Below are 23,819 nucleotides of genomic sequence, written 5' to 3' on the forward strand. Positions count from 1 at the left end.
TGCCACGGATTTCACCCCTGGAATGGCCGGATTTGCACTCAGATCATTATCTGTTATAGTTGTGGAGAACTTAATTTGTCACTTGTCATAAAATCCTCTCACCTGTTAGCGGCATATCAACTAATCACGCGGCGCCAACAATATAACATCCAATGCGCTCATTATCGGCCCGGACGTAAATCACCGCCGACGTTCCTTGTTCACTCAGATGCTTCCATCTGATTAATTAGGCGGCAGATTAATATATGCTGTTACCGCTGATGGGAGCTCAGATACTGTCACTGAGTTGTGAAGGTCACCGGAAGCGAAACTGTCCGATACGCAGCTAATTACTCATCACTATTCCGGCTCAGACCGTATCAGTCTCATTAATTTCACATCAGCTCGCTCCTATTAACCTCGGAAATTTTCCATTGTCTCTGCTAATTCTGCATCTCCAGAGGGTGATATAAGGAGTCAGTGTACGTAGCGCTCTGGATACAGATAACCTCCTCTCGGTTTTCTCTCTTCATATATATATTTGTATATACAGGTGTTCCATTCAGCGGGAATGTCGGGATTCCGTGGACTCCATGTTCTGGACCGGCCCGAGCAGCGATGGCATGTACCGGTGCCCTGCCCTACAAGTCATCCCTAGTGAGATTGACATATCCTCAGATACCCAGGTGATAATACACAGGGTACTGAAACCTGTTACTATGAGGTAGGGGCGTAGATACGATTTTGTCAAGGGTGCATTCTGAGGCATGGACATAGATGTACGCACACACTTGCCAGTCACAGCCAGCGCACTCAAAACAAGGGCCCTAGAAATGTTACAGCAACAGCCACAGTGCCTCTATAATAGTGCCAGCCACAGCACCTCCTTATACAGCACCAGCCACAGTACCAGCAACAGTGCCTCTAAAACCGCACCAGCCACAGATCCTCCGTAACAGTGCCAGCCACAGTGCCTCCATAACAGCACCAACCACAGTGCCTCTACAATAGTGTCCCTATTACAGCACCAGCCACAGTGCCTCCATAACAGTGCCAGACATGGAGCCTCTATAACAGCACCAGCCATAGTGCCCCCATTAGAGTGCCAGTCGCTGATTCTTTCACCGTGAAAGTCAAAGTATCACCACATTAGTGCCAGCAACGGTGCCCTTATAAAAGTTTCAGTATTAATGCCCCCATTAGAGTGCCAGCGATAGTGGCACCATAATATTACCATCCACAGTGCCTCCATAACAGTGACAGCGACAGTACTCACATAACCATCCCAGCCACAGGCCCACTTACCAGTGTCTCTACTACATTCACCGGATTCACATTGTAAGGCCTCATGCACACGACCGTGCTCGTAATTACGACTCGTAATTACGAGCACGGGCGGCCACTGGCAGCCGGCCGCTTTTGCGAGCCGTGCTGCCATTATAAAGTATAGCATCATGGCCCGTAAAATGAAAAAATAGAACATGTTCTATTTTTTTAACGGCACGGGCACCTTCCCGTGAGAAAACGGAAGTCTATGGGCCCGTTATTGCGGGACGTAATTACGACCCGCAATAACGGGTGTTTTTACGGTCGTGTGCATGAGGCCTAATGGTGAGGAAATCAAACTGCACAAAAAATTCAGGTATAATTGCAGTTCACCCCGATATCCCACACCCTCCGATATCCCACACCCCCAGATATCTCACATCACCAGATATCCCACACACCCCAATATCCTGCACCCCCAGATATCCCGCACCACCAGATATCCCGCACCACCAGATATCCCGCACCACCAGATATCCCGCACCACCAGATATCCCGCACCACCAGATATCCCGCACCATCAGATATCCCGCACCATCAGATATCCCGCACCATCAGATATCCCACCCCTCTCCCACCCCACCCCCGATATCCCTCACCACCAGATATCCCACCCCTCTCCTCCCCCCGATATCTCACACCACCAGATATCCCGCACCACCAGATATCCCGCACCACCAGATATCCCGCACCACCAGATATCCCGCACCATCAGATATCCCGCACCACCAGATATCCCACCCCACCCCCGATATCCCTCACCACCAGATATACCACACCACCAGATATCCCACCCCTCTCCTCCCCCCGATATCTCACATCACCAGATATCCCGCACCACCAGATATCCCGCACCACCAGATATCCCGCACCACCAGATATACCACCCCCCCCCCCCCCCCGATATCCCTCACCACTAGATATCCCACACCACCAGATATACCACCCCTCTTCCCCCCCCCCATATCCCTCACCACCAGATATACCACCCCTCCCCCCCCCCCCCCCCCCACCGATATCACGCACCATCAGATATCCCACCCCTCTAAACCCCCCCCCCCCGGTATCTCACACCACCAGTCACAATAATCTGTTTCTGGCTACTTGACCCTGCAGAGCTGTTATTTAGTCAGAGATAGAAAATCCCCAGATCCTCATATCTCAGCTTCCTGGAGCTCTGTGAGTCTGACATGGAGGAGAGAGGACTGCGGAGGCGATCTGCAGTCACCCCTGAATATTCACGTTTTGGAAGGAGTCCTTGTATCCTGTATCTGCTGGTCTGACTTCTTCTATCTTCTCCCTTAGAAAATTCTTCTAGAAATCACAGGGAATCTCCCCAGCCTTGCGCTGATGAACACGTCCTGTGACTATGGGAATGGCGTTTCCATGCCGGCGACGACCGTCTACGATGCAGATGCTCCCAAGCACTGGGCCTGTTGCTCCTTCCTTCCAAATGACAAAATTCCAGAATTCCCTCCAAACCAAGGTACACAATTTCTACCTACTGGTGTCCGCTGCAGTCCCATGATACACATTTTTATTAACCCAAAAAAAACCTAAGGCCATTCTGCAACTTTTTTATATACTTTGTGTTTAAATTCTTGAATATCTCTGCATGCTGTCAGTAAATGGAAAAATTCTTTACATCCCAAGACTAAAAACCCACTCTGACCTAACACTTCTCACAGTGGAGGGTTTATATCCAGCCTGGACTCCAGACTGATACATTTTACCTGCACTGATACACTGTAACAAACTTTCAGGACAGGAGAGAGATTTGAACTGACATTTTGTTGAGCTCACAGAGGAATGTCTAGTCATGAAGATTGCCAGTTCTCTGATGTGTTGTAACAAACCCTCCTCTGTCAGCAGGACTACTGTAGGAGTTTTCATCCCCTGGATTTAAACAAGAATGTCTGCAAGCAGAGATCTTGAAAAAGTTTATTAGAAATTTACAATACCTTTTATTTTATGATTAAAGGGTAACTAAACGTTTAAGTGACATGTCAGAAGTTTTGATCGGTGGGGGTCCGAGCACTGGGACCAATCACCAAAACGAAGGGGCAAAAGCGCTCGGGTGAGCACTGAGCCACTTATTTTCGGATCGGCTTTTCTCAGAAAGCTGGGCAGTTGGTGTACGGGCTCATAGACTTTCTATTGAGCCCGTACACCAATTGCTCAGCTTTCCGACAAAAGCAAATCAGAATCAAAGCGGCTCAGCACTCACTCGAGCGCTTCTGCCCCTTCGTTCTAGCGATCAGTGGGGTTCTAAGTGCTCGGACCACCACCGATCAAAATTTCTGACATGTCACTATGATATTAATATAGTAACCCTGTACCTTTAAGGCATATCTTTCTTTCAAATATATATAATATCCCAATGACAATGTATTTTTTTTATAAGCAATTTTTGTATTTTTATAAGTCCTCACGCCCCCTCTGTCCATCATTCAGATCACGTGACCGTTACTATTGCTGTCACTGTAAACGGGATAAACATGGCTCAGCAGAACTTTGTCATCTATGATTGTGAGAGGACGCAAAGGATCCACCTTAAAACATCGTAAGATATTTGTTTGTCTAGATTTCATTGTAGAAATCACCTGATATAGAAGCGTTCACTAACCTTATCCTTATATTGCAGGTGCACAAGTTGTGTGACATCTCCATGGCCCTGTAAGTGGTGTGAGAAGCAGCACAAGTGCATGTACAACACTTCACAATGCGACATCGCTGTCAAGGTAAGAAAAACATTAAAGGTTGTTACAACACACTGTTCAAAGGTAGTAACCCGAGGACAACTTCTTGTCGGCTTCTCCAAATATCTGATTCCATTCTTGAACTGACCCAATGGATAGAAGTTGTTACTGCCCCTGCAGATTACACCATCCTGCTATGTAAAGATGCCCAAAACATTAGATAATTGGGTGATTTTGTGCTGCAGTCTTCCTGTCTATGATCAACATTGACCCGCCTTTCTCATGTAATAGCATTTCCACCTTTGATCTTCACTTTACATCCTATATATAGATAAAATCTACATAGTCACCGTGTACATACATTATATTACTTATCCTGTACTGATCCTGAGTTACATCCTGTATTATACTCCAGAGCTGCACTCACTATTCTGCTGGTGGAGTCACTGTATACATACATTACATTACTTATCCTGTACTGATCCTGAGTTACATCCTGTATTATACTCCAGAGCTGCACTCACTATTCTGCTGGTGGAATCACTGTGTACATACATTACATTACTTATCCTGAGTTACATCCTGTATTATACTCCAGAGCTGCACTCACTATTCTGCTGTTGCAGTCACTGTGTACATACATTACATTACTTATCCGGTACTGATCCTGAGTTCCATCCTGTATTATACTCCAGAGCTGCATTCACTATTCTGCTGGTGTAGTCAATGTGTACATACATTACATTACTCATCCTGTACTGATCCTGAGTTCCATCCTGTATTATACTCCAGAGCTGCACTCACTATTCTGCTGGTGGAGTCACTGTGTACATACATTATATTACTTATCCTGTACTGATCCTGAGTTACATCCTGTATTATACTCCAGAGCTGCACTCACTATTCTGCGGGTGGAGTCACTGTGTACATACATTATATTACTTATCCTGTACTGATCCTGAGTTATATCCTGTATTATACTCCAGAGCTGCACTCACTATTCTGCTGGTGGAGTCACTGTGTACATACATTACATTACTTATCCTGTACTGATCCTGAGTTACATCCTGTATTATACTCCAGAGCTGCACTCACTATTCTGCTGGTGGAGTCACTGTGTACATACATGACATTACTTATCCTGTACTGATCCTGAGTTACATCCTGTATTATACTCCAGAGCTGCACTCACTATTCTGCTGGTGGAGTCACTGTGTACATACATTACATTACTTATCCTGTGCTGATCCTGAGTTACATTCTGTATTACACTCCAGAGCTGCACTCACTATTCTGCTGGTGGAGTCACTGTGTACATACATTATATTACTTAGGCCCCATGCACACGGCCGTAATTTTGATCTGCAATTACAGACCGTAATTGCGGATCAAAATATTGATCCATTAATTTCTGTGGCCCACAGACACCTTCCCATATATTTACGGAAAGGTGTCTGGGCTATAGAAAGACTCCGCAAAAAATAGGACATGTCCCATTTTTTTATTTTACGGACTGTTCTCCCATACTTTTGCAAATGCGGGTGACTGTGCGCAGTTAAGGGGAACCCCCTATAACTCATGTGGTTAGGATATAATATAGAAGCAATTCAGTAGCAAATTAAAAAATTTCCTCTTGTGTTTGATGCCCATGCTGTGCCCGTCATGCAATTGCTGTAGGTGTAGCTGCCATTTGAGACTCAGCAAAACTAAAAGATTTGTTCATTAGTTCTTACCCTGAGTGTTTCTAAGGTGTCCACACAAACGACACAAAACTAATGAGGCCGCTACCTGAACTGTGAGGCCTCAGCCATAATCCCATTAAGCGTGCCCTGTAACAGGACTGAAATTGAATCTTCCTTTACCGAGCAATCTCATCTCCTAATTAAAAAAGATGGTCTGAAAACTCATTACCTTATTACCAACTGCATTAGGCCTGGTGGCTGGAGATGATTTTTGTTGTTTTTTTGTCCTGTTGACGTGAGAGATTGCAGGAAACTGTCATATACATTCACTGATATATCACACAGCCCTATGTGTTTAGTTTCATCTATGGCTATACATAAAACGTTGTGCACTTCATTTATACAAGTTTTCAATGTTTTTCACACACAGTTAGAAGTATGCAGGGTTATGGCCGTAAGAATTGTTTGTATACACAAGAGGGTTGAGTGCGTTCACAGTTTACTCAAGATGAGCAGCATTTCCTGTAGTATTGGGTTTCACATATAAGTAGTAAGAAGCTTTAGTGGCTTTATTGTTACTATCTAGCTCTATATACACTAGAGTTACTAGTACTGTTAGGGAGACAAGCAATGCCTCCTGGGAAAATAATATGCAAATTAAATGATCTCATAGTAAGACTTCTCAGCAAATGTTGATACATTGAAGAGGATTCTGTTAGTAAATGTTCAGCTTTTATTGGGCAATATACACAAACCTTAATCTACGACTGGCATAGTTTGCGCCAGTCACAGTGGAGGAGGTAGTTGAAGTGATTTGCGCCAAATTTATTAAAGGACACAATTAGCAGGTATATTTGAATATTTTTGGGGGTTTATTATTAGTTAATAAATGTGGCCTAAAATATGTCTCCTCAGAGAACTGAGGAGAAAAGTCACAAATGTTTATACAAATTTGGCGCGTGTCACGTTGCGAGTTTATAAAAGTAAATAAAAACTGTTCGATAAATGTGAGGCAATAAGTGACAGTACGGACAGAAGCAATAAGCAGTAAGATCTGCCCCCTGACACCACAAAAATGGGAAACATTATATTTTTTGAGGGAATCAGGACTGTAATGGAATTTCTCATGTGATTCCTTTTGGCTCGGCTGAAAAGCTAAGAGGACTCAAAAAGTGTAGGGTTATATGTGGCTTGTTATTTTTTCGAGAATTATTAGATCATCCTCAAGATACTCTAATGAAAAGTTATAATTTGGTGTCATAGAGTTTTAAAAAAAGAAATTCTAATATGTAACTTTTTGAAATTTTTTGAACATTTTGATACAATGTTTTACATAATTATCGAAGGGGTTGGATCTTCAGGTTCCTCAAAAATGAAGAGTCAATTTATCCCTGACACGCAGCCAAAATACCGACATTCCTGTGTGCGTCCTCATCCTTCATTGTACAAAAACCTGCATTCCCCATTTCAGACCACACACCACTCAACCTATTATCCAAATCCGAAGTAAAAATAACCGAGGTCACCTGTCCATGATCTGATCTCCCAAAACGGAAGCTCTAAAGACTCTGCTATTGTTTGCTGAGAGACGTGAATTGGAGGAAACTTGGACATTGAACAATAGGAGTACAGTATAAAATCCCATGAGATCATATGACTTAAGACTAAAGAAATATGTCAACCCACACCACTTCCTGCCGTACTCTATTATGTTCTTTATACGTGTGCTGATAAAGTCTTTTTGGGCAAATAGTTCATTCCTTCTTGAGCCTTGCACTATTCTGCACTATATTATCACTATGCCCTGCCTTCTGCACAATATGGGAAATAGAAAAAAGTAAAAAAATTGCTTGAAAAAGCCGCTGGGAGATTGCAGAGGGTAGGTGCACTAAAATAATGCCAGGTTGGTTGCTGAAAGCCCAAATAAAAAGGTATTGCAAAAGTTGAAGCAGAGCATGATAAATGATAGAGGTTATAGTTGTTTTTTATCATGTAGGTGCAGCCTAGAAGGAGTATGCAGTAAGGGAAAGAGCCAGGCATAGGTCTTACAGAGGATAGAAGGGTAAAATGTAGAAAGATAAGTGAAGAAAAAAGAAATAGCAGCAGCTCATTAAAAAAAAATGGACAAAACCATGAGTGTGGTGGCTACACTTAAGGGGCACTAGGGGGAAGTCTGGGCGATCTGCTTTTCCTCTGTTCCATTCCATTTTGGTCATGTGATTTTTCTTCTTGTCCTTTGACCCTCAGACTGATTTGCGTGTTGTGTTTAGATTTTTACCAGGATAAAAACATATTCATCAACCCAAGGTCAGCTGAAACCCCCGGGCCTCTTAATGAGACGATCTGATAGCTCCCTATAGTATATTTTCAGTAACAGAAAAAAATCCCATTTCAAAAAGTCCAGTAATAGATCCAAATCCCAAACGTGATGTTATGTTCCCTTTATGCAGTGCATTATGGGAACTAACGTTGATTGCCACAGTCATATGGTGTAGTATCATTGCAAACTGCCCTTGCTCCCACTTAAACTGATGTTTGTACAGACCCACGGCTGGAAAAGGCCATATTTGTGGTTCAGGTTCTGTAAAAAAAAAAATTTGGATCCAGGCAGAAAGGTTATCCTATCGAGGGAACATGGACCACACATATATAGTAATGTAAATGCAGTTCCTACATTTGGGGTGAGAGATTAAATATAATAAACAGAGACATAAATATAAAAAATAAAATAATTTACAGCACTATTTAATACGGCAGCTGTGCGGCACCTTACTGACATTTTTATTTATCTTACATAGAACAGCACAGATTGTCCCCAGATTTCCACCAGGCACATTGTACCTACACCAACGGGTATCCCCAAGAACTTCATCCTGTCTGTCGCAAATGTCAACATGTCCAAGGTAACGTATCTACTACTGCAGACATGAATATGGTCAGGAGCCGGGGCTATAATATAGTTTGAAATTCTGTAAGTCATATCAGTAACTTCTTATGACGCTAGGAAACCATTGTATGTGGCTAGAGGTATTATACCGCACCCCAAAATGGAAATAATGAGGGATTGGTAAGGAAAATTCCATCTAAATTGCAGAAAATTCATAATTTTTTAGTGGTGACAACTTTTCTAGAAGTTGTCACAGCCCCGCCCCTGTTACTCCCATTATAGAGGCCCTTATTTTTAAAGCTGGCCATAGAAATTAGATTTTATTGTCTATATACCCTAATATCATTTGGATCCACTGACCATGTTACATCTATGGTGCCAGTCAACCCTGATGTCAACTGGGTTGTATTTTTAGTTGTCTGAAATAAGTGGCATTAGATATGTCTGGCAGCCCCTTATCTCTTTCTTCCATATGTCTCTTTCTTATCCAATCTTCTCTTGACAAGGCTCCATCAAATTAAGCATCAGGATTGGAGTGCCATTCGTTTTGTTTTTTTTATTACATACTGTACCTAAAACTTTCTATTGGGTGTAGATGTCCCTTAAGTGACCACTCCAGAACTCCGCCTCCTGGTATAGATCTAATTTTCAATTATTTATATACAAATATATAATTATTTGTAGCATTAAAGGGGTTGTCTCAGTTGATCGCCACAGTTCTGGTTTGTCTGCCAGCTAGACACTTCCCCTGCAGCGGCCACTACAGGGGAAATGTAGTATTACATGGAATCTGTTTGCTCATAGAGGAGGTCCTGAGCGGGATACCCCCCACTATGACATCCATATACCCTAATAAGGCATATTAACAGGGGTTGTCTTCATGAGAAACCCCTTTTAGATATTCTGCAGCACTGCACATTAGCTTCTCTATCTCCACATACAAAGGCCGTAGTGTTCTGGAAGTTCCCACTAACATATACACAGAAGCGCTCAGTGGATGGGCTCGTACAGTATAAAGATAGCGGCGCTGCAGACCCGGCAGATGTTTTCTATGTCTCTCGCCCTCCAGGATCTCCCCTTGGAATGTGACTTTGGAGCAGAACAGAACTTCCCGGCCAGATGGTTAAATTCCACGTTGGTCCTGTGCAGCAACGTCCTGGTGAGGAGCATGATCTTCTATATGTATCAGTGCTGCATGTGTGATCCTGCTATAGTGTCACCCCGTGTATGTCACAGCCAGTCTATATGTATACTGACCCCATTGTGTGTCCATTACTGGGATAGTGACCGTCCTTCATGGACACAACTCCTCCGCTCTCCATCATCTGCAAAATCTGGACCAGACCTTCTCCAGGAGTGGTGTCCTAATGTGGTGGAGTGGACGTTGGGCCCCCTCAAGCACCCGGGGCTGGGTACCACTGCAACCTCCGCTCGCCCCTGTAACTCCAGTGCGCATATGATGGATGTTACCCCACAAAAACCATGCAAATTATAATAATTATAATTTATCTGTCTCTAGGAAAGCTGAGTAACAGCCTATATCAAAAGGTTGTCAACCTGATTTCTGAGTCACCTGAATGGCTAATCGTTTAGATATATTGATAAGGGAGCAGCGGATGTATCGCTGCATAACTAGGATGCTTTATCATGCAGGAGACTCAGAAAGCCTGGTGGCATATTGGTTGTTACCCAGCTTTCTTAGACTTCTGAATGGCAAATCATCCTAGTTACGTGATGGGTGTCCAGGATCTTGGACCCCAATTTGTGTCCTGAGAGGAAGGGTCCCAGCACCCAGTAAATGGTCAGGCTACCTCGGCTTTGATGACCACTTAACTGGGAATGTCCATCGCTCCGGATAGCAAATCATGGAAACTTGTTCATTTCAAAGGCGCAAAGTTCCTGCAAGACGTAGTATTGGATTTAGGTCTCTGTCTCCAGACCTGTGGCCTCCTTCTGGGTCTAGAGGTGCGCCCATATATCTCAAGGGTTGATGACCTCCCTAGAGAGGGACACGATACGTCTGTCTCCAGGACCCAGCACTGATCGACCATTTTTCCTCCTACCAGCTCCACACATCTGAGAGCAGCCAGAAATTCCCAGTGAATTTGCAGCTAATGGACCATTCTGGACAATTTCTTGACAATCCGCACATGCTGGCTGGTGAGATAATCGCATTTATCGTGGCTATTGCATTTATTATCTTGTATATTAGGTTTATTAGATAGGATTTATTGTGTTATTATATTGCATATGGATAAAATCAGACACTAGGCAGTGCCAGCGGTACCCAGATGGAGCAAGAACGTACAGATTGGGGGGTGGGGGACTTGTGGCCATGATTTTCTGCTTCGAGAATTTTTTAAAGGGCAACTCCAGACTCCCTTAATATTAACATGAATGATACAGTGACCATCCCTAAGATACATGCAGAACACGTTTCCTGAAATAGAGTTTGCAAAATACCTTTTCTTTGTGTTTTCCCATCATGTCTGATATATCTCGTAAATGTTGGAGAGAGGCCGGCCTGTCATTCTTACACTAAATGATATATAATATATACAAGGCGACAGCTCAGGATGATGAATTTGGCCACTGTTCTTTTTAAAAGTCATAAAAGTTACCCTGAAGAAAGACTCAGGAAGTTTTATCAGTGTGGGAGGAAGAGTCCGGGAGTTCAGACTTTTGGGATGTCTAATCATTTTTTACGCCCCTGTGCAGACAGGGGGAGATCTTTACAGTAAACACATAGGATATATGGTCTGCATGATGACCCCTGGGCGGACTGTCTGCTTGGAATGGGAGCAGACACATTGTAAAGGAAATTTTTGGGAAATGTTTTTGCTAGTTAACTACATACAATGTTAAATATAGCATGAAGTGTCTGTATGTAATTGCTTCCCTACCACATGGTTTTACAGTTTACATCTACATATAATCTACATATAAATAGGAAGAATTTTGCTTTACTTATCTTCTTGAATTATCCTGAGTTACATCGTTTCATACTCCAGTCACATCCAGAGCTGCATTCACAATTCTTTTGACTGCTGCTTGGAATCAGTCGATATTGTGTCAACAGACACACCCCTAAACTGCACTAAATTCTGGGAGTGTTTGTTATTTCTACATCTGACTACTGTGCCATTTTTTATGGGAAGACTACAACTCCTAGAATGAAAATCAGCAGACACTGAATCAGTAGGGGTTGCTGGAACTTGTGATATCAGAGCTTAGAATAAGCCAGCTTTGTGTAGGAGTATATGTGACTGGCGTATACAATAGGATGACAAGATCATCACAATAACATTTATGCAAATGTTATGTAAATTGTATTTAAAGCGAAATTTGCATTTTTAAAGTGCCCATCTCCTTTAATTTCCAAGTCAATGAGCAAAAGTAGTAAGCACTAGGGACAAGTGCTGTGAGACAGACAGACATCCGTTTAGCTGCGTCTGATTCTGGATAAGCTTAGTTGCAACCAATATGGCCACTAAAGGGGTTGTCACCCAGCTTGCCCAGATTCTGGTATGTCCCATATTGCAGGCCTGTCTTTTTGGACTTCATAACTGGGGTGTAAATAGGATTTGAAACAACTTGATAGAAAAGTTATAGACACTTTATTTAAGGGGGGAGTTGCTCTTTAAGAAAGATTCTTCTTCACCTTCTCTTTGACATTAAGATGAGGCTCTGAATCTGCATTTTGTCTTCCAGTTGAAGTCTATAACTGCGCTTCAGAAACCACGGACTGCTCTCGATGCCTTGGACGGACAGATTTAGGACACCTGTGCACGTGGAGTGAGAGCAGCGCCTCCTGCAGGCTGAACAGTGAACTGCTGCCCATGCAGAACACCTGTCCATCCCCTGAGATTAGGAAGGTAGCACCAACTATATATTTCTGGAATGAGGCCATAATTTTTGGAAAATAAAATCTGCTTTTAATATAAACTTGCAATGTTTTCCCCATGAAGACCTGCTCATTATTACAATTAACGGATCTGGCTCATAAATATGGCGACATTATCAGGAGCTCTGGGGACTCGCTGTGCAGCTCATGTAATTTTAATAACGCGGTTTGCTCATTTCCTTCCCTTTGCAGATAGAGCCGGTGAGCGGCCCCCTGCTCGGAGGCACATTGCTCACTATACAAGGGCGTAATCTTGGGAGTCGCTTTAGCGACATTGTTGACAAAGTGAAGATCGGAGACGTTCCTTGCTTCCCCGTCATGGAGAGATATCTGGTGTCCGAAGAGTGAGTGTTACACACAATTATTAATTATAAGGCATTACCACCTTAAATACCCAGTAAATAAAAGTCCTTATGGAAACCAATATGGCCGACTGCATAAGTAGCGCAATTTTTCAGGTGTCTAAGAAAGCTGGGTGACAACCAATCTGGTTGTCATTACAGGACATGTCACCACATAGTTCTGCAGGAATGCATTTTCTATTCCATATAACGCCATAACTAGTCAGCTTTACCGTTCGGGACACTGGGAAAGCTGAGTAATAACCCTGATAATGACAGATTTGACTATTTTAAATGCCTGATAAAAGCAGACAATAGCATGTAATGCTGCAGAGTAAAAGCCACCTATTCCAAATTTTAGTCATCATGATGCGTATATATTATGGGATCTACTATTGGATCCGCTTTTTATTACAGTGACATATAGAGGTATTGTCGACATTGTACATTGTGTTCTTTATTTAAAGGATTGTGTGTGAGACCGGAGAGTCCCCAACAGAGCTCAGTGACTGGGTGTCCGTGGACGTCAATGGGAGAGGTAGATCCAAGGAAAAATATTATTTTATGGTAAGTTTACTGTTAACTGATTATATTGGAATATCTGTTATGTCTCAGAAATTTAGTAATGAAAGTATCTAGATACTCCAGCTGGAATGGACCAAGTCACATTTAAGAAAAACTCTTGGCAGAAGATAAACACTGCTATGTCTAGTGCAGGATCTGCGGGGGCGGAGCCTGACAGGTATACTCTCCTTGGTGTTCTTAAATATCATGCTCCGCCCCCGCAGACCCTGCACTAGGCAAAGCATAGTGTATCCGTTCCGCCTTGAGTGTTTCTTTATTGGCTCTTTGCAGAGGATACATTGATATTCTTTATGAGTGTAACTACCAGAGTAGCAGCCACTATGGTAGTAGAGGGGGGCCCGTCTCCACTGGTCAATCACCTCAAAGATGGACAGGTAGTGGGGGGCAGGCAAAGAATTTTAGAAGTGATGAATAAAAAAACATCACTTGCCATTGATGGTGGTCGTGGTAGAGTGTGAGCTAGGTTCTTCATGGAGTCCCTCTGTTAGGCTATTATGTCATTATGATTTCAAGCATGTACCACAGATCTTTCCATATTTTGGGTGTTTGCAGTTACCAGAAGTCTTCAATCTGTTTCCAAATCTTGGCCCCAGAGCTGGAGGAACAAAGATCACCATATCCGGCAAACAACTAGACATCGGTGGAGAAGTTCATGTTCTGTTTAATGAAACCCTGGACTGCAGAGACCTTGTGTGAGCTACAAAATAAACTACATAATCACAAAATGTTTCCTCTTATCTCAGAAGTCTCCAGTTACCACCATCGGAATTGAAGTCTTAAGGGCCTTTTACACCGGCCGACAATAGGCCGATGCGGCGAGCGCCGATTAACGAGACATCGTTGATCGGTCTTCGTTTGATCCTGTCACACGGAGCTATGGATGGGGACGAGCGGTCGTTACTCCGATTGCTTGTCCCCATACATTATTATCATGTCGGCAGCGCGTCTCTCTGTAAACACCAAGATGTGCGGCCGACAACCAGAATATTTTAGTTTTTTAAAACGATACGATCAGCGGATGATCCAGTGTTTGCTCGTTCATCTGCTGATCGTTTCCCTGTTTACACAGCACAATTATCAGCATCGATATATGAACGCTCGTCTGCACGATAAGCGCCTGGTGTAAAAGGGCCTTTAGTATCTTTTTATCCATCCCCTTTCTTCTACTGGTTTCCATCCTTCATCTGAATGTCTTCTCCTTTACGTTATTTTATCAGGCGAACGGAGAATAGCATTCGGTGCACTGTTCCATTTATAGGGTCCATTCCCACCATTAGCGTCAACGTCTGTGTCCAGTTTGAACGGAGGTCGTGTCTGAATGGCAACCTCACATTTCAGTACAAGGAAAACCCAGTAATCGGCAGTATGGAGCCCCGGAGTAGTCACATGAGGTAAGGACATCTTATGGGTTCCACACCATGAGGACTACAGATGGTACCAAGTGATGGTACATCAGACACAAAGTAACCTTTCCTTTGCTTACATTGACTGACGGGCACTTTGACAGTTCGTAATGGGGCCTGTATTCAGATGATCACCCTTCCAAGACAGTCACAGAGTTAGGTGGACACATCATAATGGCTGAAGCACTTGTCAAAGTTTGCACGCTTACAATGTGTTTTATGTTGTCCTCAGCGGTGGCCGGATCATCACATTGACTGGAGAAAGATTCAACATGGTACAAGATATAAAGATGAAGATCAAAAATCACAAGGGGGGATTAATGGTGAGTATTCCTATTTCTAGAAGAACAGTGGTAAATGAAGTCATGAGCAATGGATAAGGTTGGGTCTACACAGCTGGAATATGTTCTGCTGAGTTAAAGGAGGCCATAGATCTTCAGAAACCATGCCTGACCCTTACATTACTCTTCCCAGAACTGCACCGTTCTCAGTGACGTGATGATCACGTGCCCTTCCCCCACTGCGCCAAACTCCACCCTGGAGAGAAAAAATGTCAGTGTGGGGTTCTACATCAATGGCGTCTATGTTTCCGATGAGAGAACCGACCTAAATGACGACCCAACTGCAGAGGAACATTTAGGCGACCGATTCAGCTTGGAGTATCAGCCCGACCCAATGTTCTTCACTGCTAAGAAGGAGAAGTTGATCAAGCACCATGTCGGGGAACCTTTGACTCTAGTGATACATGTAAGAAATCCAGAAAGTGATACCTTTACTTGGAGTCATGGAAGAAATCACGCATTGAGTTAATGAGGTTCGATTCTTGTCTAAATGTTTGTTTTCCTGATGTCTAACAGAAAGAACATGATGAGCTTGGCTTGAGGGTGGATGAATATCAAGTGAAGGTTGGACAAATTCCCTGCGAGCTGATCGTCTTTAATGACAAAGTTATTCACTGTAGCATCAATGAATCATTAAGTTCATCGGAACACTACCTACCTGTCACGGTAAGTAGTAACGGGTACTGAGATTTTCATGTCATCTGAACAATGTCCTCGTCAATGTCATCATCATATCACCGGTCAACATATCCTTCACCATATAATATTGCTCTATTATTACCATTGTAAGGAGGATAGTTATCCATTGACTGGTCCCAGTCATTCGTTATTACCTTAAAGTCATGAAAATGGTGTTATCTTGGTTAATATTTACCATGTTTGACTACATTTACTGGTTGTCGACGTCACATGGTCTCACCTTCATTCTCTTGATGGTCATCAAAACTTCAACTACAACACCTCACATGACCACCACTTCATAATGGTCTGCAAAACTTCAGCAAAGGGTCGTGAAAAGGATATGACCACATGACCGTCATAAAAACTTCTACCAAAATTCATCACTTGACCACTTCATCATTGTGATGGTCACCAAAACTGCTTCAACCATCTCTGCACTCTCTATAACTACAGTTTGGCATATTTAGTTATGACCATCTCTACTGATTCTTTTTCTATCCCCAAGTCCTTCCTATCCCCAAGTCCAATGTATCCTTGAATGAGACCATGGTTGACGAGTCCATGCCTGATGGTTTAATGAGTCCATGGCTGATGTCGGATGAGTCCATGACTGATAAGTACATGGATGATGTTGATAAATCTGTGGTTGACGAGTCCATGCCTGATGGTTAATGAGTCCATGGTTGATCGCGGATGAGTCCATGACTAATAAGTACATGGATGATGTTGATAAATCTGTGGTTGATGAGTCCATGGCTGATGTCGGATGAGTCCATGACTGATGAGTCCATGGTTGATGGCTGATGAGTCCATGGCTAATAAGGACCTGCCTGATGAGTCCATGGTTAATAAGTCCATGACTGATGGTTGATCAGTCCATGGCTAAAGAGTATTTGTTACATTGATTGGACACTAAGTGAAACGGGAAAAATTTCAATGGAGAACTGACCGGATATAAATGCAGGTTGTTTTGTTTGCAGCCTTTATAATGTGCCTTGACTAAGGACAGGCGATCTGTCTGAAACAAACGCGTAGGCTTACTGCTGAGGCAGCTACCTCCATACAATTTTATCTGAAATAAAGTTGGAATACCATTTCCTTTTAAACATACCAGCACAGGATCACATATTTTCCACTTGTTCCTAAAGAGTCCATGTCTGATGAGTCCATGTCTGATGAGTCCATGGCTGATGTCTGATGAGTTCATGGATAATGGCTGATTTCTGCTGGACTAAACCAGTTATTTCATGTAACCGCGTTTTATGTTACCCTTGTAATATCTGAGGTTGTCCAGCTGCACTCTTTTCAGTTGTGTTCATTGTCTTAGAATGACCCAGAGCTACACAGCAAATATCTAGTAATTTACAATGGTCACATGCTGGCAAAACCCTTCATCAAAAATGAAAATGATCAAAATAATCCTTGTTCTCTATTCTTGGCTTTATCTTTCCATGAAACGAAAATAAAATCCTGAAGTCTGGTCAGATGATGGAAGCCTTTACTGTAAGAGAATGGCTGAAATCCCCTATAAAATCGGAAATTCCCCATTGGGCTGGGAACAATGTAAAATGAAGGGAACTGATGGATACGTTGTTGACTTGCCAATGAGTTACAAAGATCTTGGTCTTAAAGGGGTTGTTCAGAATTAAAAAAAAAAAGGGTCTGCTTTTTTCCTGAATCAGCTTGTCCATGTGGCTGTGTTTGGTATTGCATCTTAGCCTTATTCAAGCCAAGTTTAGCCACTATACAACCCAAAGAACCATTGAAGCTGCACAGTCCTTCCACCTTCTCAATTTACTGGTCAAGTGGGCGGTGCAGTGTGAAGTAAACCCCGCCTACACCCAGACTCTCAGCCAATCAGCATCATCACGAGCTCTCTCGGTGATACTGATTGGCTGTGAGCAGGGATTCCTATACGTTGCACTAGTTTAATGAGAAGGCTGCCCCCAATGTTTACTGGGTTGCATAGTGGGTGCACTTAGCTTTAACCCCTTAACATGTTTACGTGGAAATTCTTTGAGCTTGCCTCAAATTGGAGCCAATTCCCATCCCCATGGGCACAATAATATATAACGTTGTTACTTTTACCCCAATCCCATATCCTTGCCCGTTCTATATAATATTAGGTATACATTTGCTTTGTGTATGGCAGCGTTTTCATCATTTATATCAGAGCATGGAGCTATTATTATATGCAGAGAATATATATTTTTTTTAATTTATTCAAACTCTTCTACGACGACGAAAAGTGACACGTTCCCTTGTGAAAACCAAGTGTGAAGTGTTGTCAGGTTGTCATTGGCAGGTACGAGTGTGTAGTCACTTTCAGCCTGACTGATACGAGTGTCACTTTCCGTCGCCTGCAGTGTATGTGTCACTATATATATATTTTTGCATTACATAGATACAAGTGGGTAAATTCAACCAGACCATCACCATGCTGCATTTGGCCGGGATAGAAACGTCAATCATCGTCTCCATCGTCGTCTTCGTCGTATTGTTACTACTCTGTGTAGTGGGTAAGTTTCACACCCAACACTCGTACAGTTGACTTTCTAGTTTACCAGCGCCCCATTGGGGGATTATCGGGGTCACCTGTATGATGTGACCATTTGTCAACCCGGCTGATCTTAAAGCTGTCATCTCTCTCCTCTCATTCTTTCTCTCATTTTTTAGCTCTCTTTGTTTTCTGCACCAAGAGTCGCAGGGCCGAGCGTTATTGGCAGAAAACTCTGGTGCAGATGGAGGAGATGGAGTCCCAGATACGGGAGGAGATTCGGAAAGGTAAAGAAAGAGATCACTTTTTTGCAGCAGCGTCACCTGTGAATGTGGCAAATACAACATTTCTCTAAAGTGTCCCTCCAATTCCGATCTCTTGCCCGATCTGACATCGGACTTGGAGATACGCCAGTGCACGCTGGGCAGTAAAGTTACCATTTAATTCAAATGCACTTGTTTTTATGGAAATTCATTATGATGTGGATGCAAGCAGAGGTGGAGTGTGATGCCCTATGGTCCTGGTGCTAATGATTTATCTTGGCCCACTACAATACAATACAATATAATATTAAGATCCGGTATTCATTTGGGCCCCCCCAAGATTTGAGGCCCAAATGTGGCTGATACCCCTGCTCCCCTATAGCTACACTACTGGGTGTAAGCTGTCAGTTTCTTCCTATCACCTGGATTATCCCGGGTTTTCAGTGCAGGATTCTTGATTTGTCGGTAAAGTTTCCGTTTTTTTCTTTGTAGGATTTGCAGAACTGCAGACCGATATGACAGACCTGACCAAGGAGTTGAACCGCAGCCAAGGAATCCCATTCCTGGAGTACAAACACTTCGTCACCCGCACTTTCTTTCCAAAGGTAAAGCAGCCTAAAAGAACAGTAAAGGGGGTTTTACACAGGACGATTATCGGGCAAATCATTAGTTCATATAACGCTCGTTTCCAATAATTGCCCAGTGTAAACAGGGGAACGATCAGCAGATAAACGAGCAAACACTCTATCATCTGCTGGTCGTATCGTTTTAACTGGTTGCCGACACAAGACGAGAATGCTTGTCCTGAGCGTTAGGACGAGCATTCTCGTCCTGTGTGACAGCCGTCTCTGCGGGCGATCGAGAGCGGGGCAACGGCTGTAATACACAGCCACGGCCCCGCTCTGACAGCGGAGAGGAGAGAAACATTTTCTCTCTGCCGTTAACCCTTTGAACGCCGCGATGAAAGCTGATCGCGGCGTTCAAAGAGGGGGGGGCTGCACATTGATCGCGTCACAGAATATGACTGTGACGCGATCAAAGCCCACAACTCGTATGGCCAGACAGCCCAGGGTCCATTGAAGTCCCAAAACATGAAATAATATAGACATATTTGGTATCGCCCCGACCGTAACAACCTGTACAACAAATGTATAACATTATTTATGATGATTGGCGTATGGTGTAAAAAAAAAAAAAATTAAAACTGCTGCGCAACTGCTTTTTTTCTGCATTTTCGCCAAAATAAAAATTTATAGAAATTAAACGATAATGTATTTGTACCAAAAAATGGTACCTACATAAAGTACAACTCGTCCCGCAAAAAACAAAGTCTCATACAACTACGTCGTACACAAAATAAAAGAGTTATGAGCGTCGGGATGCAAAGAGGGAAATGTAAAAAAATTGCTCTGTCCTCAAGACCAAAATTGGCCGTGTCCTTAAGGGGTTAAAAAAGTGAAATATTATCGTTGTCGGCAGCACGTCTCCCTGGGTAAACAATGTACTGCCGACAGGATAATAACGTATGGGGACGAGCGATCGGAGTATTGAGCGCTCGTCCCATACATAGCTCCGTGTGACAGGAGCAAACGAGCTGTTGATCGGCACTCGCTGCACCGGCCGCTTATCGGGCGGTGTGAAAGGGCCTTTACCCTATAGCAGGCGGCTTGTAATAGTGCAGCAGAGGAGACGCTGGTACCAGTCACACATATGGATGGAATTGTGTCTCCAATTGATGAACACTACTGTTAGCCTTTGCTCAGCCTGAAATGGCTGATAACAGGGAACAATGGATTGTATTCACCTGTCCCACAGTCCGTCTCACCTAGCCTAAAATGACTGATAACTGGGGACAATAGAGTGTGTTCACCTGTCCTATTGTCAGCCTCTCCCCAGACTGATAACAGGGAACAAAAAATTGTATTCATCTGTCCTACAATGTCTCACCTAACCTGAAATGTCTGATAACAGAGAACAATAGATTGTATTCACCTGTCCTACAGTCATCCTCCCCCCAGCCTGACATGTCTGATAACAGAGAACAATAGTTTGTATTAATCTGTCCTACAGTCCGTCTCTTCTAGCCTAAAATGGCAGATAACAGGGAACAATAGATTGTATTCACCTGTTCAGTCAGCCTCACCCAGCCGGAAATGGTTGATAACAGGGAACAATAGATTGTGTTTACTTGTCCTACAGTCAGACTCTTCCAAGTTTGAAATGGCTGATAACAGCGAGCAGTAGAATAAACTCAAACCAGCAGAATATGGAGAGAATTAGAAGTTTTTATGTTTTATGGGAGCGGCAACTTGCGGAGGCGCAGATTAAAAATCCCATTTCCATTTGCAGTGTGTGGATACGAGACCTATTTATATATAAGAGATACACAGATAATTACACAGGAGACAGAACAGACACATTTTATTTCTTTTGTAATTAGTATCTATTGTAGGGATTTGGATGAAGACCATGGATGTGGCGGGGGCTTCATCACGGGCACTAGGAGGAATGATAGTTGCAGGGGGGTCCGGCGGTATACGGAATCTGAGATGTGAGACTAAACTGCAAATATATAGAGGAAGTCACAATGAGTTCTCATCGCCAAGAGATGATTGTGGTGACCGCAGATCCTCATGTTCTGGTGATGGCATCTTTATTTTAAGTGGAAAAAAGGAAGGAAACCACATGTCTATATAATAAGGTGACATATTGTGATAGTCTCATGTTCTATCACAACTTCCCATTCTAGGTTCATAAAAAACAAGGGCAAAGATCATCATCATTGTCAGTCAAAGCTAGTGATATCAGTGGTGCATTAAATCTGTTAAAGGGGCTATCCGATTTAGAAAACCCATTTTCAAATACCTAATAGTGAATTCTGATATAATCGAGGGGTAAGGGGTCCCTCATTCAGAACCCTCTTCTTTTATCCAAAGCAAAGAACAGGCACAAAGAACATCTTTTGGTCTTGGAATATATCTGTACATGTGTAATTCCTAATTTCCCCTGTGGTGGCACTGCAGGGAAATTGAACACTTGTTCACAAGTGATCGCTAGGATTTCCAGCAGCAGAACACCCTGTGATCAAGTGATTATTTGGAAAACCTTCAAACAAAAAGGCATTGTCCAAAACCCCTTTCAGTGACTGGTGAAAAATTCCTTTAAAATACATTTTGCTAAATACCTATTTTTTAATCCCAAATATCACACTCATCATTTCTTACGAGGATGCACAGAGTTTTACATTCTCTTGGGAGGAGATTTCTCCTGTTGTCATTGTCGCCCCCTGCTGAGTAATACATTTTGTATGAGCTGCCAAGAGGAGTGGGGGAAGGGATGTGACAACTCCTATGAGCATATTTTTGTCTCACAAAAGTGGTTGTCAGTTTTCAAGCCTTATTTAGCCCTCGCCTGACAAACTGAGCTACACACCAGCACTAAATATAGTTATACTTTACCCAACGGCAAGAATATGGATGTTCTCGGGTAGTGGAGCTTTTATATATATGTGTGAAGAGTTCCACTTTAACCCAATGTGTAGTGAGAATTATAAATGCTAGAGATTAGGAAGAACTGTAGGACCATTCAAGAGACATATTTTTCACGACCCGTCCTTTCACAGTGTTCCTCCATCTATGAAGAATGTTACATCCTGCCCCCGCAGAACTTCAACAACCAGCTGGGGATACCGGTACCGGAGACGCACCCTTTACTGAGCTCAGAATGGAAGGTGAGTCTATTCCCCATTTATTGACATCAGATTTTCCCCCCGTGTGACTGAAAGTCCCCCAGAGATAATCGGCAAAATATTCTGAATATTGGAAATTTTCCGCTATTTCTACCCATTTCGGGGGTTTCCATTACTGCCTCGTAGGTCAAGGAGTTCAAGCTGCTGTATGCCTATTTCTGCTTCTTTCCAGCCTTCAGTTCCCTTCTCACCCTGCCTATGTTCTTTCTATATCCTGAATGTGTTGCCTCCCCATGCTCATCCTGCCTATCTTCTGTCCATATTCTGCTTGTTTTCGCTTCCCGTCTTGCCCTTGATCTCTCCTCGTTTTCATTCTGTCTGTATTTACTCCATATACTGCATATGTTCCCTACCTGTCCTGTCTATCTTCCCTCCCTGCCCTCTCTATATTCCCTTCCTGTCCTGTCTATGTTCCCTCCCTGTCCTGCCTATGTTCCCTCCCTGTCCTGCCTATGTTCCCTCCCTGTCCTGTCTATGTTCCCTCCCTGTCCTGCCTAAGTTCCCTCCCTGTCCTGCCTATGTTCCCTCCCTGTCCTGCCTATGTTCCCTCCCTGTCCTGCCTATGTTCCCTCCCTGTCCTGCCTATGTTCCCTCCCTGTCCTGCCTATGTTCCTTCCCTGTCCTGCCTATGTTCCTTCCCTGTCCTGCCTGTGTTCCCTCCCTGTCCTGCCTATGTTCCCTCCCTGTCCTGCCTATGTTGCCTCCCTGTCCTGCCTATGTTCCCTCCCTGTCCTGCCTATGTTCCCTCCCTGTCCTGCCTATGTTCCCTCCCTGTCCTGCCTATGTTCCCTCCCTGTCCTGCCTATGTTCCCTCCCTGTCCCGCCTATGTTCCCTCCCTGTCCCGCCTATGTTCCCTCCCTGTCCCGCCTATGTTCCCTCCCTGTCCCGCCTATGTTCCCTCCCTGTCCCGTCTATGTTCCCTCCCTGTCCCGTCTATGTTCCCTCCCTGTCCCGTCTATGTTCCCTCCCTGTCCCGTCTATGTTCCCTCCCTGTCCCGTCTATGTTCCCTCCCTGTCCCGTCTATGTTCCCTCCCTGTCCCGTCTATGTTCCCTCCCTGTCCCGTCTATGTTCCCTCCCTGTCCCGTCTATGTTCCCTCCCTGTCCCGTCTATGTTCCCTCCCTGTCCTGTCTATGTTCCCTCCCTGTCCTGTCTATGTTCCCTCCCTGCCCTGTCTATGTTCCCTCCCTGCCCTCTCTATATTCCCTCCCTGTCCTGTCTATATTCCCTCCTGGTTTTCTCTATGTTCCCTCCCTATCCTCCCTATGTTCCCTCCCTGTCCTGCCTATGTTCCCTCCCTGTCCTGCCTATGTTCCCTCCATGTCCTGCCTATGTTCCCTCCCTGTCCTGCCTATGTTCCCTCCCTGTCCTGCCTATGTTCCCTCCCTGTCCTGCCTATGTTCCCTCCCTGTCCTGCCTATGTTCCCTCCCTGTCCTGCCTATGTTCCTTCCCTGTCCTGCCTATGTTCCTTCCCTGTCCTG

General features: G+C 43.7%; 1 protein-coding gene across 1 annotated transcript in view; it reads left to right on the plus strand.

The window, feature by feature from the left end:
* The window catches only part of PLXND1 (plexin D1), a 99,869-nt gene that overhangs the window by 54,375 nt on the left and 21,675 nt on the right, over positions 1–23,819 (plus strand). Inside the window, exons 5-23 of the mRNA XM_075831841.1 lie at positions 533–665; positions 2,611–2,791; positions 3,760–3,868; positions 3,950–4,046; positions 8,485–8,589; positions 9,643–9,732; positions 10,640–10,733; positions 12,285–12,448; positions 12,670–12,821; positions 13,286–13,385; positions 13,956–14,095; positions 14,621–14,794; positions 15,039–15,129; positions 15,281–15,553; positions 15,664–15,813; positions 18,233–18,347; positions 18,505–18,612; positions 19,081–19,193; positions 22,211–22,318. Coding sequence (XP_075687956.1) covers positions 533–665; positions 2,611–2,791; positions 3,760–3,868; positions 3,950–4,046; positions 8,485–8,589; positions 9,643–9,732; positions 10,640–10,733; positions 12,285–12,448; positions 12,670–12,821; positions 13,286–13,385; positions 13,956–14,095; positions 14,621–14,794; positions 15,039–15,129; positions 15,281–15,553; positions 15,664–15,813; positions 18,233–18,347; positions 18,505–18,612; positions 19,081–19,193; positions 22,211–22,318 — 2,497 coding nt within the window. The remainder of the gene's footprint in view (positions 1–532; positions 666–2,610; positions 2,792–3,759; positions 3,869–3,949; positions 4,047–8,484; positions 8,590–9,642; positions 9,733–10,639; positions 10,734–12,284; positions 12,449–12,669; positions 12,822–13,285; positions 13,386–13,955; positions 14,096–14,620; positions 14,795–15,038; positions 15,130–15,280; positions 15,554–15,663; positions 15,814–18,232; positions 18,348–18,504; positions 18,613–19,080; positions 19,194–22,210; positions 22,319–23,819) is intronic.

This window comes from Rhinoderma darwinii, chromosome 7 (assembly GCF_050947455.1).
Source record: "Rhinoderma darwinii isolate aRhiDar2 chromosome 7, aRhiDar2.hap1, whole genome shotgun sequence".
Taxonomy (NCBI): Eukaryota; Metazoa; Chordata; class Amphibia; order Anura; family Rhinodermatidae; genus Rhinoderma; species Rhinoderma darwinii.